The sequence below is a fragment of the Lytechinus variegatus genome, chromosome 11 (assembly GCF_018143015.1).
Source record: "Lytechinus variegatus isolate NC3 chromosome 11, Lvar_3.0, whole genome shotgun sequence".
Taxonomy (NCBI): Eukaryota; Metazoa; Echinodermata; class Echinoidea; order Temnopleuroida; family Toxopneustidae; genus Lytechinus; species Lytechinus variegatus.
The window spans coordinates 1,828,905-1,848,341 of record NC_054750.1 but is presented as its reverse complement, the minus strand read 5'-3'; the positions used below and the strand labels follow the sequence as shown (position 1 = coordinate 1,848,341).

Genomic DNA, 19,437 nt, shown 5'->3' with positions numbered 1-19,437 from the left:
CCCTCATACGTTAACCCACACATCCTTATATTTACATACATTTTATTGCGACACTCACACAAACACACATACATCTAGACCCATAACTAAATTCAAACTCTCACTTGCACACTAATTGCATTTACCAACATGTCAGTGCCACACACAGAATCACATACATCTTTCACTCAAGACTCGACCATTATTCCACCTGTTTACACACTCTCACACTCATACCCATTCCCCACTCACACATATTCACCCACGCATCATGCCATTGCGACTTGTAGAAACATACATTTCTTATACTCACCACTATACTGATAGCCCCATATGCACACACATTCTCACTCTCTCCACCACTCATATTCAGTCACATCCTTATCCGCACTCCTTCACATTAACCCATATGCGAGTCTGACACTCTCACTTTACAAAGCACACCACGAATGCACCCTCAACAACACACAAAAACCCACATCGATGCTCTCTCACACAACACACACCGACAAAGCCCTGTAGCGGTTGCACAGAAACGCTGTTACACGCTAGGTGTCAAGGATTTTAAAATGAATCCAGTTCGGCTGTGGATAGTGACCAGCCGAATATTAGATTAAGATTCAAACCTTGTGGATTTGAATACAAATTTTAAAGATTTGAAATTAAATCTTTTGAAATTTAAAAGTTAATCATACAGATTCAATATGAATTCCAATTCGGCTAGTCAGTATTCACGGCCGATCAGGGTTTATTTTAAATCCCTAGCACTATAGAGTGTAGTGGTAGTGTTGTTAACGCTAACAAGTAACTTACGAATCAGCCACTGAAACCATTAACAGAATGACCGCACAGCGGAAAGCGCCATTAGACGCATATGTTGATAGTGACATTGAGCCATAGAGTTAGGCAAAATATTATCATTTGTGCGTAGTGATGGATTGATGGGACCTTTATGCCATAAGGTCAATGTATTATTCACATTAAACGGATTTCACTACATTGATTCTTACTTTGTGATGAAATTGTACCGCGGTGTTTATGACTGAATTATAATTATTTCAACATAAATTCCATGCGAAATGTGCTATTGAGGGCAAAAAACAATGATTAATGTTGGATGTAGGTTCGTCGTACAGAGAGGAAGAATTACTTGTCAATAGAGGAGGTGTAGGGAAGCAGGACTTGGACAGATAGTGAGAACAGTAATAAAAACCATATTTAAGAAAAATGGAATAAAATGACAAAATTATGATACAATTTTGCATGATTTTATTTTTGAAAAGTTATATTTAAGTCAATGTCTAAAATAATGTACAGTAAGTGAGCGGGTAATTTCATTTCCATCCCCTCCGTACTTATTCATTTGTAAAATACGAAATTATGTTTGTTTGCTCTTAAGTTCCCAAAGTGGAAAATTAATATGGCCACGGTTCCTAAGATCATCATGACCATTGACATGTTTAACATAGATACATGTAACGTTGAAACATTATGCTTCTGTGCGGCCGAAAACTCGTTAACTGCGAGGTTAGTGCTCTGTTAAGCCCCTTTTACACCTTCACGGATGCAACACGGATCATCACAGATCTCAGTCCGTGATGATCTGGGGTACCAAATTTGTATTTTCCTAGCATTCCCGGAGTGAGTACGGAGTTAACTGGTTATTAACACGGATATGTACGGAAAAGTACGGAGTCTACAAGGATAGGCAAGGTAGCAATAGGGATCCTGTTTGATATGCTCCCGGAGCCAACACGGAATACCCGGATGATCACGGATTTAACTGGGTCTTTACACGGACCTCACCACTTCTTGTCGCCGGCTCTTGCTAGAATGAAGTTTCGTCCTTTTTGCAGCATCTGGAGCATGCTCGTGCTTGGTTATGAATACGGACTATTGTTCATTTACGCAAACAATACAAACATTTGACCTTGGATAAAGCCGGTCGGGTATCAACAAGGATCACCCGGTTCTTACGAGGAGCCTCCCGGATGCATTTGGTAGCTACACGGATGTAGAAGGAGGCTACAAGGATGAACACGGATGATTATCAGTCCGTGTACTCCGGGATGAAAAATTGAACATGTTCAATTTTTCTCCCGGACATGCCGGTACATCAAGGATGGCGCCGGATGAGTAGCAGGAGTGTATATACACGGTAGTCCCGGACTGTACACGGATGACCCCGTATTGACAATCCGGGATGATCCGTGTTGCTTCCGTGAAGGTGTAAAAGGGGCTTTAGCGCTAACAACGTTTCTGTGCGGCCTGTACATGTCAGCGAGACACACCAACGGGGGTACTGGGGTTAGGGAGTCTTGTGAGTTCCTCTGCGTTGGGCTTTTGGAAAGGTATTTATTGTGTTCATACAACACATTTCATTCTTCATCAAACCATCCTTTCATTCTGTCATTTTATCTTGCAATTAATTCATGCCTCATTATCTCAACTACTGTTTCCACCTCCGTTCATAAGCTCACTATCATCATGTTTCCACCCTAGACCAGTTGTGTAAATATTGACCATGCTGTATTACCCCCACCATGAACAATCCCTTGTTCAACTCCATCTGTTTATACTTTCCTTAACACTTTGCCTTCCTCAGATTATTATGTAACTATGTACAGTGAATTATCTATTGTAGTTTAGTATAGAGAATACAGTTAGTTGTGAATGTAACTCCAAGCCAAGCAGACATGCCTAGTTATTGAGTAGAGGTCGAGACCGAGTATGAGTTCAAGTGTGTATTAGAGTTAGAATACACATACACAAAAGTATTTCCTTCTTAAGCATACCCTCACATGTTAGTTATCTACATACACGCGCGTGCACACATGCCCGTACACACACCACTCACCCTACACATAAATTTCTGACTTTTTAGAAATATTATTTTTTTGTCTTTTTTCATTGTTATTGGTTGACTGTAAACACTAAGTGCTATTTATTTTTCATCCAAGTTCCATAAGTTACCATCAAAGCGTTATTTATTTCAAATTCTCGCATTACCCTCTCTTTTATTTCCTTCATAAGAGTAAGTGGTGATCTATTTCTGAGACATTCAATATAATTATAACAGTCCATAAATATTTTCACATTGATGCAACATTCCACATTGTGACTTTTCTACTTCTTACATTCGCCTTGCATGGATACATACCCTTTACTTGTCTGTCTTAACTTGGATTACATTCAAATTAGGCATATTCAATGGAATTCAAACACGCAAGAAGAGGTAGATGGTGAATCTAATACGTGTAAAACATATGACATTAAATAAAGAACGTTTCCATGTGTCTAGATTTTTATTTCAACTGCACTCAATAAATTTTAAAGTGTCATCATTATCACTGTCACATAATCCCAGACACAAAACAAAATACGTATGTCCCTTTCAGATCCTTGAATAGTAAACACCTTTCTGTAACCCTAGCCGATTCTATCAAATATTTTGTGGTTTTATTTAGGCTACCATTATCACAACATAAGTTAACTTGTCACCATATCTTGCAAATATTTGAAGACAATGCAATGCTTGCAGAAGTACTTTCAGAATATATATGTATGCATGTATATACAAGTATATATATATATATATGTATATATATATATATATATATATATATATATATATATATATATATATATATATGTGCATATACATATGTGTATGTGTGTGGGGGAGGTGTGCCTGTGTGTGTGTAAAAAGATAAATACACCCATGGGATTAAGGGAAATTTATTTGTTTGCCAAACATCATAAGACTACTATATCTTCAGAATTATAAATACTACCATGACGAATTTGGTCAAATAAAAGAGCTTATTTAACTCTTGCAAATAATTGGGATGTCGCTGGGATTAAAATAAGTTTCAGGTGGATTTTTTTAATTAAAATTATTCATGCCAAATGTATTCTATTGTTTGTTTTTATATTTTCAATTTCGTTTCATAGAAATATATAAATGTGAAATCTATGATTTATATTACTTTTTCTATCAGGATATATCACCACTGAACAAAAAGTTTAATCTGAAATGTGTGTTTTGAGAAGTAACTAGCAGAAATATGGAATGTTTTTGTCAAGTTTTTATTTTTGATTTGTCTAAAATATCAAGGTTTTTTGGGAGAAAATTACACCAAAATATTTTTCAGCTCCCAATGACAAAGCAATGTGATGAAGAGGCATGACATACTCTTTTGTTTGACATCAAATTTGTTATGATAGTACAAATATTTTATAAGATAATTTAAATTTTCTTATGTTTGGCAAGTGTCAACTTTTCTTTAAATTTTCTGGGTAAATGTAAACCTTTGGCCTCAACTGTATAAATGTGTATAAATATATACATACATGCCTGCGTATACACTTGCGAAGCAGAGGCGTCGACCCATTTTTCAGATTAGGGGGGGGGGGGAGCAAAATCCTTTATCAACTTTCCAAAGGCAAAACAAACTCACACACACATATATATATGTATATGTACGTATACATATATATACATATATATATGTGTGTGTGTGAGTTTGTTTTGCCTTTGGAAAGTTGTATATATATATATACATTAAGCACGAGCTGAAAATTTTGATATTTCGATCTAAAAAACGACAAAAAAAGACAATTTAATGGACGTTTTTGATAAAGAACACGATATATATCCAGCAAAAGATTATTGCAAATCGAAGGGGGAGTTCTGTTGAGGTTTAGAACTAAAAACGGGACATTCTATTCACCTATTTGATCATGAAAAGTATGGGTTTTTGATACATAAATGATGCGAGCGCGAAGCGCGAGCTGAAAATTTTGATATTCCAATATAAAAAGCGGACATTTCGAGCACAATTTTAAATAAAGAACGAGTTGGTATCTCGATCTCACTTGCTGATTTCTGTGTAATATTACAATCTTATTTTATTTTTACACATCAGCGGAATTATTGGGGGGGGGGGCAAAACGATATGTTTGCCCACCCAATATTTTCATTGGTGGGGCGATCGCCCCCCTGCCCCCCCGGATCGACGCCTCTGTTGCGAAGTCTTTTATATTCAAGGAATCGTTATAATTCAATTCAACAACGCACATCCTCCATTAATAATGAGAATTCGACGTCGCTCTCAGTTTCATATTAAAGAAAGATATGTTTTCCCAGGGTGATTTATTATTCAAATAATGACTCATGGTTTCATCAGACTGTATAAAAATAACAATTTAGTGCACAAGTTATTACGTTAGTCAGGTTCTGCTATAATAAATTCATTAAAAGAATGAGGATTAACATTATGTATGGCGGGGATTATTAGTCCCCGATGACATTCTTCGTGATATATTTGAAGTGCGTAAATATTACGCCATGCCGTTTTAAATGTCTTTTCTTTCGATTTTTCCAAATCTCGCAATTTTTGAGACCAAATTCGCGTCATCCTGAAATGCGGTTTCGAAGTAGCGAAAGATTTTGTAAACGTATGTCTGGTGATACACATAGGCCGAAAGTGAACTGAAGCCGACTTCGGAAGCAGCTCGACTTCTGTGTAAAACCCCTTTTTACTTACAGCCCGACTGACACCGGCTCGAACTAAGTCGACCTGTTAATATGGTTTGAAAGCGGCTTCACACCGGCTCCGTCCTGCATTTGGTATGTGTATCACCCCAAGTGGACTCAGGCCGGCATGACCACTTAACTAGAAATGGCTAACGAACCGAATTAAGAACAATAAAATTGTTTAAGTGAAAAGTCAGATGACTCTTGTCACGTGAATAGGCGATGTGAAGCCGGCTGGAATGTAGAAACACAATAATATTGCAGGCTTCAGACCATGTGTATCAGGGGGTAGAATGATCTCTAGGTCGCGTCACATTCCGTGAATGTCCCTTCATTCGGAAAAAAATCGAATTCTTGACACCTGAAAGGAGATATTATTCGGACCAATCCTTGTTTTCTGTAACAGCGTCTTTGAAAGTAAACATCGTTTCCATGTACTTGCGTTTCCACTATCAAAAGTTAGATTTTTGTCTGATTGGGGATTTTCTTTTTCATTATTTCAGATGAAATTAATGTTTGAGTTATCTAATTATGTAGTGTTGTTTCATATTTTACAGCATTGCCATGATTCGGTGAACTTGTTGCGTCTGGGAGGAGGTAGCCATCGAGATCAAGACCCTCTCCGGATTTCGGTTTTTGGTAAACCGTTTTCATATCCATATAATCATGTGTCATGTTTTCATTTTTTCCTTTGGGCGAAAATTCGATTCCAACATTGTCATCAGACATTTTTAGCATTTCATTTTTGCAACATTCCTCAATTGCTTTTTCATCTCTCGAAGGCATTTCTGTGTCTGGTCTGCAATACCCGTCCATGTCCTTGTCTTCGTTTCGTTGGTATGTTTGGTGAATGGTTTTCATGTCGGTGTATTCATGAATATCCCCTTTCCCGATATATTGAAGTTTATTAAAGTCTTCGGCATTACCAGGGAGATCCATGATTATCTGTGATTCATACTCGTGACGAATCACACCAGTCTTTTGTCTATCGGGTAACCGGGGTGGGGCGTGTAAGTCTTGATAAGGCGTACTGGTAGATAGGGCGTTCAGTGACGAGAGATCTGCGAAATCCATATAAATATTGTCTAAATTCCTAGCTGCCATTCTCTTTTTTAATCTATAAATACAGAACACGATTGATAAGATCACTAATATGCTTATCAATAGCGTGCACATTCCGATAACTATTATCATGTGAAAGCTAAGTACGAGAGCTGGACCTGAATTAACTCTCAAATTTTGACCTTTATAAGTCACTGTGTTTAACGGATGGTGAGGTGTGCTGATTGCGGTGCTCTGAGTTCCGGTTGGATCTGTAGTTTCGTTTGGAATATGCGTGGACGACTGTAACCATAGTGTGTTTGTGGAATGCATTTCATCAGAGTTACTAGTGTCTAAATTCCTCGTAAAACCTTTACAGATATATGAGATAAAGAAGATGAAAATTAGAAAGTGCTTACGCCTATCATATTTTGCACACACATACACACACGCACTCTCACCCTCACACAGCCACATATAATTATGTAATGGATGTATATCCAGTGAAAAAGGTAGATAATCAAGTTTATTGTGATTTTTGGTCACGGATTAAGATTAAGCTAAACAATCGATTTTATTTAAACGGCCGGGCTCTCAGCCGAGTATTATCCAATTCATATCTCTCCTATTAAAATATTTTTATGATGTAAATTATATTTTTTACGGATTTAATTTGTTAAATCCAGGTACCCCCAGGATCCATGCTCTGCTGTTCAGGCGCGAGGCCTGCTTTGAACACTCCATTTTTTTCAAAGATAGCAATGCCGTAGCCGGAAAATGTTTGGTAAAATGTAAGGAATGGTTAACTACGGCGAGAACGACAATGGGATTTGAAAAGAAATCAATGAGTACGACAGATCCCTGGAGCATCTAACGTGATTTCACATGAAATTAATCTGTAATACTGAATAATAACTTGATCAAGAGATGAATGAGTTCTCAATGGATATGGGTTAGTAACACATTGTCAGCCACAGTTTTAAGTTACCTGTATTTCTGCATATGACGCCGGCATCCTCTTTATGTGCACAATTATGCACACCTATTCCCCTATGTTTACAGTCCTTGAGGTTGGCTTCTGATCCATTGCACTGAACACCATCCAACAAGATATCCCCAGAACCCTCACCAAAGTGAGCCTGGGGTAAAGCAGCCAAAGCTCCCATAAATCCTAAGTGTCTGCACACAACGGTAGCATCAACCAGGTCCCAAGAATCATCACACACAGTTCCCCAAGACCCTTCCACCAGAATCTCTACCCTTCCTTCATTATCGTTGGCTCCATCTGCAAGTCGAACTACCGAGGCAAAGTTAAGTACAATATACCAGAATCTGAATCATCTAGTTTGCAGAACACTTTGGAAAATGTTAAGTGGTATTATACTTCTATTTGTTGATTTTCAAAGTTAGATGCAACTACACAAGGTAAGACTAATTGAAGAACTTGAGGAATTGTTTCTCCTTTCTATATGCTTCCACATGCAGCCCCAAGTTGTCAGCAATGACCAATCAATTGATTTAATTTCCATATTTCAAATGTGGTATATTTTATTGTTGGACGTTACTTAATCGAAAAAAGAATAGAAAACATACCTCCAAGGAAGCACACGACTCCTGCATCTTGGTTATGACCACAGTAACTGTAATCTCCAATTCCTGGGTGTTTGCAGTCTGCAAAAGTGTCTTCTGATCCATCGCATTCTACCCAGTTTAGGAGAATTCGTCCAGAACCCTGACCAAACCTTGCAGATCTCGGTGCTTCCAAAGCTCCATCAAACCCTAACATTCTACAAACCACCCTGGCGTCACGTAGATCCCAATTAAAGTCGCATACAGTTCCCCAAGATCCATTGTGCATAACATTTACCGTGCCTTCGGCATCATTTTCTCCACCGACCAGCCGTACTTGGATTGGAGATGAATGACCTAAGGTAAAAACAATACATGTTACAGTGCATCATAATTCATAAAGCTTTACGTTCTTAATTAATAATGATGATAACGGATGTTTCTATAGCGCATACTATTGAACAAAATCTCTATGCACCCAACATACAAGTAATTTAGTCTTATACTAGAACTAAAAATCAGAAACATAAACAAACTATTATTATGATACACATTTCATGAACAAAATAACACGACACCAAGTTTGTTTTAACAGTTTGTGGAAGATGGAAGAACAGGTAATGGGTCCTCTCATAATGAAGAAATTTACTCCATAATGCAGGTGCTTCTGACTGAAAGGCGCGATCCTCAAACGAACTCGTTTTAGACATACATGTAGGTACAATTAATAAATTCTGGCTAAAATAGCGAATAATCCAAGCTGATGTTACAGCAGGATTAAACCGAGATGAGAAGTGAATCATTGGGTTGTTTTTGAACTTATTTCTTCGGGGGGCCCAAGACAGGACATCTGCAAGACAAACTTTAATCCTGTTTATAGCAGTCTGTCGATCATGGGTTTTGAATGCTAAATACATTTGAGTGTCATCGGCATATAGCATTGTCTCCAGCACCTTCGGCTTGATGATCGCTGATATTGGAGAGTTGTATAGCGTGTAGAGTAATGGACTAAGTATGGATCCCTGAGGCACCCCGCATAAATCGTCGGTTTAGTTGGACACAATTTCGTTCACCTTTTACAACATGGGTACGTTGTCAGAGGTAGGATGATATCACTTCCGCACAGCACCATCTATACCATGAAAATGGATTTCATAGTTAATCAGATCAAATGCACTAAAATCTAAGAGCACTAGCAGAACTACATTTTTTTCATCGAGAGAGACCAACATGTCATTCTGCAAATTAAGCAGAGCGGTTTCAAGACTGTTGTGTGGCTATAAAGAGTCTGACAACTGGTTATGCAGATCGTTTGCGGACAGATATTCTGTAGTTGTCGGACAAGAGCTTTCTCAATTAGTTTCCCCATGAAACAGAGATGTGGATTTGGCGATGGATAGACAGCTCATCACTTGTATGTGTCTTATCCACTTCAAGCAATAGTTTGGAGATCTGAAGGAAAGCAAGATGAATAAACGACTATTTATTTATCATTGTAGCGTTTACACCCGCCTTGTAAATCCGTCGATCAATCTCAGTTTTATATTTCAGCATGCACCGCTCACAACGACGCGTCGTTGAAGCAAGAAGTGTTTGGTCGAACAACGACGTATCTATCGGTGCATGTATGTTTACTAAATCGACACCATCCGGAAAGTTCACCTCAGGTCTCTTTGACAAACTCATTACCCTGCCGGAATAGAATGAAGTTCATGTTTGTCATATTGCGTGAAAGTAGATGTTTCCTTACTTGAGGAAAGTAGTGTTTCTGTAGTCTAGAGACGATGTGATCACCTGCAGATATTGAAAGGTCTATGTTTGGCCTGACAAATGGGTTGAGAAAGCCGCATGGTTCTGGAGCCTAAAAAAAGCCTATGACATTTTTAAACGCCAAACTATCCGGATTGTCTTTCATATCCGCAAATAATTTGTAATGTAAAAATGCAATTAAAACAGTTTTGAACTGTAAGACCTGTTTTTTTTGGGGTTTTTTTTGTTTGTGAATTTTTTTGCTGGTACGAAATTTACATGGAAGGATGGTACATAGAGTTCAATTTGTAAACCTATGTACTCTTAAAGATGAAGATTTTCGAAATATTCCAGGGTTAGAATAACCCAAGTAGATTGAAAGTGCATCTTAAATTTCACCATGTTCTACTACCTGAATGACTTCAAAACAAGATACTAGTAATAATCTTTTAGTGAGAAACAAATAACACGTATATGACTGCAAAACAGGAGCATGACAAATGTGTGTCTGCCAGCAAGACGAACAAAATAATGGTAAGTGTTTATGGAACTTCACACACCTTTCAACATAAGGACTACACAAAAACTTCACAAAACAGACAATTTATTTAAGTTACATCCAATGGTAACAATTGTCACACCTTAAATATTGTCGCGATTTTTAATAGTTCTCCTTGTACTGTATCCATCCTTTCTGGTTATAATGAATTGTGCATATTGGTAAAACACAACAGCTTACGCAAAAAAGTACAGACACAGCAAAATTCTTTGATATATAGGTTTATAGCTTTTCGGTTATCATGTTGGTCATTGCTCATGAATGAAACCTTATACTTCGAGATAATGAAATTTTACGACTCTTGCATCTCGTAGATCCCAATTATCATCACATATAGTTCCCATTCCTCCTTTGTACAGTACCTATACTCTGCCTTCTAAATCGTTGGTGCCGTTGATTAGGCGAATGCTGAATTGATCTGTTGCAATTTGGATAAATTGTAGTGTAGAATTGGGTGAACAGAAAAAACGACCGAAAATGAAATTCATTGAGAGTCTGATTTGTTCAAATCCAAACATTTAATTAAAAAAAAAGGAATGCTTGATTAAATGTACGAATTTGCGAGTACAATTTGAATAGCTCAAGTCGTTAAGATTGCGACAAACCCTACCTCCTGAGTAGCATACGGCTCCTGCATCCCTCGAATGCATACATGGGTAACGTTCAATCCCTGCATGAGCACAGTCTGCTAGGTTGTCTTCACTTCCTTCACAGTTGACATACTTCAGAAGAACGCTACCAGATCCTTGACCAAATCTAGCAGATCTTGGTGCATCCAAGGCTCCATCAAACCCCAACATTCTACATACAACCCTGGCGTCTCTGAGATCCCAGTTGATATCACAAACAGTACCCCAGGATCCATCATGCAAGACTTCTATTCTGCCTTCAAAATCGGTAGACCCACCGATAAGGCGAACATGTAATGGGTTCGGGTGCTCTTAAGTAAATAAAAAAATCAGTCAAATTTAATTTATTGAAGTCACAACTTATACATAGAAAAAACACCAATGACTTATACGATATTGAAAATAAATGTATCACGATATGACTAACGCTCGGCGGAGGGGTGAGAAAGACATGAGACCATTGGTGGTAAGCAGCGAACAATCATTCAATAGAAATTGACACAATGTTAGAAATAGAAAGAAAATCAAGGCAGTAGATTTGAAAGGGATATCGTTGAATTATTTTGACGATAAATTCGTCTTATGCTCTTGGTATAAATTAATTATTTATTGAAACACATTTTTTATAATGTAGAATATTTGATACAAATTATCTGAGGGAGTAATGAATGTCGGGAAGGTAAGATATTAATAAGTCAGCAATAAAACCCGATTCATGAAGATTTAAGAGTACCCTTGCCTTTACCATATTTACTGCTATTCACTCGCATCGCCGAGGAAGCGAACAATGATAAAAACGAACTTGTCATCGTTTAAAATTGGGAACAAAGACTTTGACAATGGGAAGTCTTCGCAGCTTCCACGCAGACGCTTTCAAGGACGCAGAAGCTTTATTATCAAAAGCAGTGGCGGACGGTGACCCGGAGGAGACAAAGCATTGGAGGGTCACAGCATTGTTCACAAACAATACAGTGCCCTCCAATGCTTTGTCTCCTCCGGGTCACGGTCCACCACTGATCAAAAGCCCTTCGTGACAAAGAAATCTTTGTCGCAAATCGGTGAATCGAAACAGCAGTGTTGTCTTGGACTCTGGGAAAAACGACACATTTGCAAATTTTTTGTTCGGTCGGAATCTTCGGATGATCTGCTGCCCCGGTCCACTAATTTTCGACAAAAAAGCTCTCAACTGTACATTGTGATTCGACTTGCATTCTTAATAAATCTACTACATTGCAGAACCCTTTCCGGTTGCAATTGTAAAAACTCTCTATTGATTTCATTAGGTTATTCATTTTTCCATATTGGTGTTTAACCTGAACCGTTAAATCAAATAAATCTACATGTAGAGCCATTTTGAGGCCAAATGAATGAAAACCAACTTGAATCGTTCAGATTAATACCGGAACTAAAATTTGTAGGTAATTTTTATGGATAGCATGTTATCTCGTTAGATAGCAGATTTTGTCCCGAGTTGTTTGTGGGAACTTACCTCCTGAGTAACAAACGGCACCTGCATGATGACCGCAGGGGCTCCAATCTCCAATCCCTCGATGATAACAGTCAGCTAGGTTGTCTTCTATCCCAAAGCATTCGACCCAGGTTAAAAGGATTTGCCCAGATTCCAGACCGAACCTAGCAGATCCTGGTGTACTCAAGGCTCCATCGAACCCCACAATTGTACAAATCACCCTGACGTCACTCAGATCCCAACCATCATCACAGATAGTACCCCAGGATCCATTATACAACACCTCCACTCTCCCTTCAGCATCGGTAGGTCCACCAACAAGACGAACGTCAAAGGGATCTGGGAATTGAACAAGGAAGGAGATTTTATTCTATTCATCGTTTATTTAACAGGGTAGCCATTTAGTTATATAATCTGCTCGACCATCATATCATTGACCATTTCGATACTGCATAATTCTTTTCAATATCTAAACGCAAAGTCCTTTAAGTTTGTTAATTTTCACTGTGCACATTTTGGTTTAGGCTTACAATACGCTCAGTACGATTAATATTATTTTACATGTATAAATTTGTTTTTAATAATCCTACACCGAATTTCTGTTTAAGACCAGTGTTTTTTTTCCAGTGACTTAGCCTATAATGTAAGAATTGAATAAAATATAATCAGTCGTTACATGAATATATTATTTATAAAACTACGACTAGTAGATGATTTTTCCGCAAAGCAGCCCCCCCCCCCTTTATCATGGTGATAGGATGCAACTTAAAAGATATTTAGACTTCAAGAAAAGATACCTCCTGAAAAACATATGGCATTTGCATCCCATTTATGTCCACAATAGGAATCGACCCAAATGTCAGGACATTCTGCCAGGCTCTCCTCTCTTCCAAGGCAGTCGACAGAGAGAATATCATCAGTTCCCTGACCATAGGTAGCAAATCGAGGCGCATCCAAGGCCACATTCAAGTCGAGTATTCTGCAGACTACCCTTGCGTCGAGTAGATTCCAATCGTAGAGACCACAAACGGTCATCCATGAGCCAACGTATAAGACTTCCACTTTTCCTTCAGCAATGTTTACATTCGCTAGATCCCATTGCTCAGAGTCATAGATAATTTAATCATTTACAGGATAACGATAAATTACCGCGAAATTGCATTACACTGAAAAAAAATCACAAGAAATGTGTAAGGTTTCATTCCCGGAAAAAAATTATACAATGTAGTTGTGCAGAAAGATTACAGCTGTTCTCGAGACTCGAGATTTAAGGAGTGATTTTCCAACATTGTAAGTTATATGTTTAGTTTTCCTATATTTCACTGTGTTATGCAAAGAGTTTATAATGTTTTTTTTAAAGCGGTACTGGCAACACGATGAAGTTGGCCTTAAGGTTATAGTTTCACCTCATTTGTACTCACGTATTTTCGTCTCGCATGAACGAAGTTCAGCAGTATTTAAACTTGATACAAATGATCACTCGGAATACCACATGTGTGTTCATTAGGATTTAAGGTCAATGCGATCTAGGGGTCGAATGAGTCATGTTGAATATATTACACTGATCGTGATTCGTTAACTGCCTTGGCTTTCTTGTTATAAACCCCTCAAAAAAGTTTGGAAATCTTGGTTTGGCCATAGATTTCTCCCGACTCCCAATTTTACACAATGCATATTTTGCATCATTCCAAAGATCATTAAAGGAAAATGAAACCATTGGAACAAGATAGCTTGTGTGAAAACAGAAAAATCAAAGAAACAGATCAACAAAAGTTTGAGAAAAATCGGACAAATAATGAGAAAGTTCTGAGCATTTGAATATTGCGATCACTATTGCTATGGAGATAGCAAATTGGCAATGCGACAAAGATGTGTGATGTCACTTGTGAACAACTCTCCCCATTACCTTAGTATATATTTCACTTGAATTGCCTCTTTTATCACATATATCCATAGATCATGTGTTCTTTCTACATGAGGGCATGTAATACATATTTTTTAAGAATACATCATGGATAAAGAGTTTGTATCATCATAAGAAAAAGCAAAAAGAGACATTTTGAGGGTATTTTATAGTCCACCAAAGGGAAAGTTGTTCATGAGTGACATCACACATCCTTGTCGCATTGCCAATGGGAGGATCTCCATAGCATTAGTGATTGCAATATTCAAATGCTCATAACTTTCTCATTATTTGTCCGATTTTTCTCAAACTTTCTTTATTCTTATTCTTTGATTTTTCTGTTTTTACACAAGCCTATTTGTTCCAAAAGGTTCATTCCCCTTTAAATTCTCTTTAAAATGATATCATGCCTGTTATGATCATGTCATTACGAAAAGGGTAGGATTTAAAAGTGTTGAATGAGGTCTGAATTGAAAAGCCGCAAAATGAGTAGAAGTAGTCATGAACATGATGAAGGGTCAATACAGAAAATCATTCTTTTGTCTGTGTCAATACAGATGACTACCATTCAAATCAACCCCCTGTACTGCTTCATTTTTTATGTTTTGTTTTGGTTTATGTATGGTTTGAGTCGTGGTTTGAAATACCCACGCCCCGGAGGGGCCACTTACATTGACGAGTGGATACCATGCGCGACCAAAAAAACACGTAAAAAGGATGTCTTTTTCACGATAGGGCGCGTTACGTACGTAACGTGATAAGGGTGTCAAAAACATAAAAATGAAGAATAAAGGGTATCTATTTCGCTAGGAAAATTACGTGTTTAGGGTCGAATTTGCGGGGATGATAAAACAAAATTCAAATGTTTTATAAAGGATGTCCTTTTTGCACCAACACTTCGTGTTTAGAGTCCGATTTGCGCGAGGTGTAGAAGATGGGGTCGTACTAAACCAAATAAGGTAAAGCCGACGACCGAAGGACCCGTAACAATAAAACATTCCTGTACTTGTTTAGGGGTTCATTTCAGGGAATATTTGCCAAGAGTATATCGTTTTGTTTCCAAAACTTGTTAAGGGTAGGGTTTCACACGCCAATTCTTGTTAAGGGGTGCATTTTCAGAATATGGAAATTACGTGTTTAGGGTGCTTTTCGAGACCCCATGGTCGCGCATGGTATCCACTCGTGAATGGAAGTGGCCCCCCGGGACCCACGCATGTGTGTTTATTTGTTATGTGTTTGCTTGTGCAGAGGTGTGTTTGATTCAATGCTAATGTTGATGTTGAGGTGCGTGAAAACAAAAAAAACCGCTGAGAAATTCATCACCACGTCATTTTGCAACTTTTGAATTTTGCTTGTCATCATTGGCTCGAAATCTTTGGATATGCTTTACTGGCGTTTGAATATACATTACAACTGGACTCTTGGAATTTGGAACAATAGACTATATTGTACAGGGAGCCAGCCATTGATGAGTATCAAGTAAAGTCTATGTGTTCTTAGACTGACGTTGTTAGACCAGACTTGAATACCCCAAGTGTAATTGGTTGATACATAGTTGGGTAGATTGTTCCGTTTTTTTAACCAGTAGCTTTTAAACAAAGCTTACTTGTCATCATTGGCTCGTAATCGTGGAAAATGGTTTACTGGCGTTTGAATATACATTACAACTGGACTCTTGGAATTTGGAACAATTGACTATGTTGTACAGGGAGCCAGCCATTGATGAGTGTCAAGTAAAGTCTATGTGTTCTTAGACTGACGAAAGATAAGACATTCAGGATGATTCTGGAGCATTGAAGACGATGTCTGTTCTTTAATTAACACCTGTACCATAAGGAAGAATTTCATAATAGTCAAGGTATGACAGAACCAGAAAAGCAAAAATATAAGCAGCTCTCTTTATTTCTCGATTTGGCTTAGATTACGTATTTGAGAATATTCCTGACATTTGAAACTTGTCAATTCAGAAGCATGGAATTTACAAAGGGTTCCAACATTAAAGACAGGTTCAACTCTGTGGTGTTATCTAAGGCTAGTGTAAGAAAAGTCCTTCAACAGAGGACACTAGACTTTTAAATCAATACTACAATTTGATCTTGGTTTAATTTTAGTTTATTCGATGTCATTTATAAATGAACGTCTTCCATGGCTTCGACTAAAAGTTGATTTGGTTTTTATAAAGTTGGTAAGATTGTAATAAATAATCTCGTAATTAATCAATCTCTAAAACCTTATCAAAAATAATTCATCATTATTGGTCGGTGCCATTGCTGGTCTCATATTTTAAACTAGTCCTTGATAATATAGATATCTTTTCCTTACGGTAATCGAGCACAGTTGCACCTTTCACTCGCCCCCGCGCCTGCGCAGACCCGCAGCGTGTGGTTGGGGTGCACGCTTGAGCCTCGCGTATAGTCTAGGTTCCTGTCATACTTCATCCTTATTAAAATGCTCGTAAAGTTAACCTGCTTGGCAATGAAAAATTACTTTTCTTGTTTTTGTGTTTGTGTAAGAGTGTGCGTCTTGTATAGTGTAATGACAATAAAACTATATCTTAACTTGCGGGATTGCTCCTAAATAATGCCGTATATAGTTTACAGGGTCTGGGAACAATCTACGGGAAAACGTTCGTGATGAGGGGTCTGTGAATTAACAACATAATTGCATAATTCGAATATTATAACCACGTTACGCTTGTCATGACTGTTTGATTAGAGTAATTGTAAGAAAAGTTATCTAAGTATTTTTTGTGAGGAAATTATTTCAGTATTTTTTTATCGGTGAATAAATTACACAATTAGTAATTTCATAATTAGTAACTGTTCCCTTTTGATACCTTAAATATTTCAGTTTTATTCATATTATCATTTAAGTGAAAATACTTTCTTTTTTATTTATGTTTAATACCAAGCATTATTATCTTTACACAAAGTTTATTTTCATGTATGTTATGATGGTTTTCGTTGTTCTTTATGCTTTCATCAGGTCATTGATGAAAAACAGTTTTATGCTGATCTTTTGTACCTGGATAAATATGTTCTAATAACTTACTTTTTACATTCAAGTCTCGCGCAACTTTTGAGACCGAATTTGCGACCCCGACATTTTGTAAGTGCATGCAGATCCAAAATTACACAAAATTGTGAATTTGCGTACAAATCCAATGCAAATAGTGTTTTTTGCCCAAATCCATAAATGTATCATTGTTTTTCCTTTTTTTACAGATTGAAATCATTTAATTTCATCTTATTTATGTTCAAAATAAAGTCGCCGACAATTTCCATTGGAAAAGCAATAAAAACAGAAAGTCAAAAAACATAGAAATACATAAGAATTTTGGAAAACAATAAAATACATAAAAAAATAAATATGATTTTGATTTTTTTAGTACATTTGATCAGATTCATGTAAAGTGTCTGTGTACCAAAAATTAGCATTTATTATCTAGTTAATCAAAGCAAACTTTTGATTTTATGCATAAATTACCATAATTAATTACTAATAAGATATTTCGAAGAATTTGATCTTGTATTTGTGTATATTATACCATGGGTAACGCCCTTGCCAAGTTTCGTCGTGATCGCGCGATCGACGGCGGAGGGGGATGAATCGCCCCTCCCCCGTCTTCTTAGGCATCGAAATAGCCCAGTCTATTTAGGGTTGAAGGGGTGCTTTCCAGTTTTGGACGCGGGCCGCGCGTGCACTCGTTAAGGGTCTAAAAAACACAGTTTTTTTAAGGGGTAGTTTTGAAAGACTGGTCAATCGCAGGTTCAAACGCATTTAGGGTATGTTTTTTCCAAAGCTTTTTTTAAGACTACCCAAACGTGTTTAGGGTATTTTTCCCCCGAGCCCTTTCCCCTGGGTTATATTCTGGCGACAACTTGTTTAGGGGCCGAAATGTGTAAATAAAGCCCACGATAAAAACTTGTTTAGGGGTTTATTTTGCACACAGAAAACACTCGTTTAGGGGGTGCTTGGAAACAATTTGGCAACGCGTGTGTACAGCAATATGTTTGACTGGCATGAGTAGCGGAAATAATAATAATAAACATTGCTTACATACATGTAGCGCATATAATGATGATTTAATCATGTCTCTATGCGATTTAGAAAGAAGAATCGAAGGAATGGAGAGAAAAAAAAGCCTGTTTACAGAGGAGCACACATATAATCAATTAATAGGTTAATATATATCTTATTTCATAAAAAGGAATGTCTTCAAGGGAAACTTTAAGGATTCTGCATAATTAGCTTGTTTAATAATATCGGGTAATTTGTTTCAAAGTTCAGCAGAGTATATTTTGAATGAACGAGCGCCGTAGAACTGAGTATTAATTTAGAGAACTATTCGGAAAGATTTGTTCTTTGAACTTTATTTTCTTTGTGGTACATAGGCCTACTGTTCAATGAGTTCTGTGAGATAGAATGACGAATTATTCTTACAGACTTTTCTGACCACTTTTCAATATTTGCTCTCTTATCTTTATTAAATGAAAATAGGCAAAATGAGTATTTTTTTCGTAAAATCACTCCAGAAAATACAAATCGATTCAAGAATAGCTTATCCACTGTTGACTGGTCAGAAGTTTAAACCGAAGAGGATGTAAATGAGTCTTATGAAAAATTTATGAATACACTCATGTTGTCATATGAGAATAATTTTCCATTAATCAAACGCACAAATTCAAATTACAAAAGAACTCCCCGCATGCCTTGGGTCAGCTTGTCATTGTTAAAGTCAATAAATAGAAAAAATAGGTTATTCTATAAATATAAATCTAATCCAACACATAAAAATCGTATAAAATACACGAGGTACAGAAATACGCTTACCAGTTTAATTCGTCATGTAAAGAAAGAGTATTATTGTGCTCAATTTGTTAATTGCAATTCCGATATAAAAGGAACATGGAAAACTATAAAGAAGGTACTTAATCCCAGCTCCTCGAACTCTTGTAATTTATCAAAAATCAAGCATTGTGGAACGATTATTGAAGATAA

At 37.2% G+C, this 19,437-nt stretch overlaps 1 protein-coding gene across 1 annotated transcript; it reads right to left on the bottom strand.

Annotated features, from left to right (window-relative positions):
- Nucleotides 1-7,421: 7,421 nt before the first annotated feature.
- LOC121424141 (deleted in malignant brain tumors 1 protein-like) lies at nt 7,422-13,465 on the bottom strand. The gene is made up of 5 exons (XM_041619739.1): nt 13,331-13,465; nt 12,555-12,903; nt 11,047-11,376; nt 8,153-8,485; nt 7,422-7,856 (listed from the first exon to the last, which is right to left on the bottom strand). Exons 1-5 carry the CDS (start codon nt 13,463-13,465, stop codon nt 7,513-7,515), a joined length of 1,491 nt encoding a protein of 496 aa, XP_041475673.1. The 3' UTR covers nt 7,422-7,512.
- Nucleotides 13,466-19,437: the final 5,972 nt, after the last annotated feature.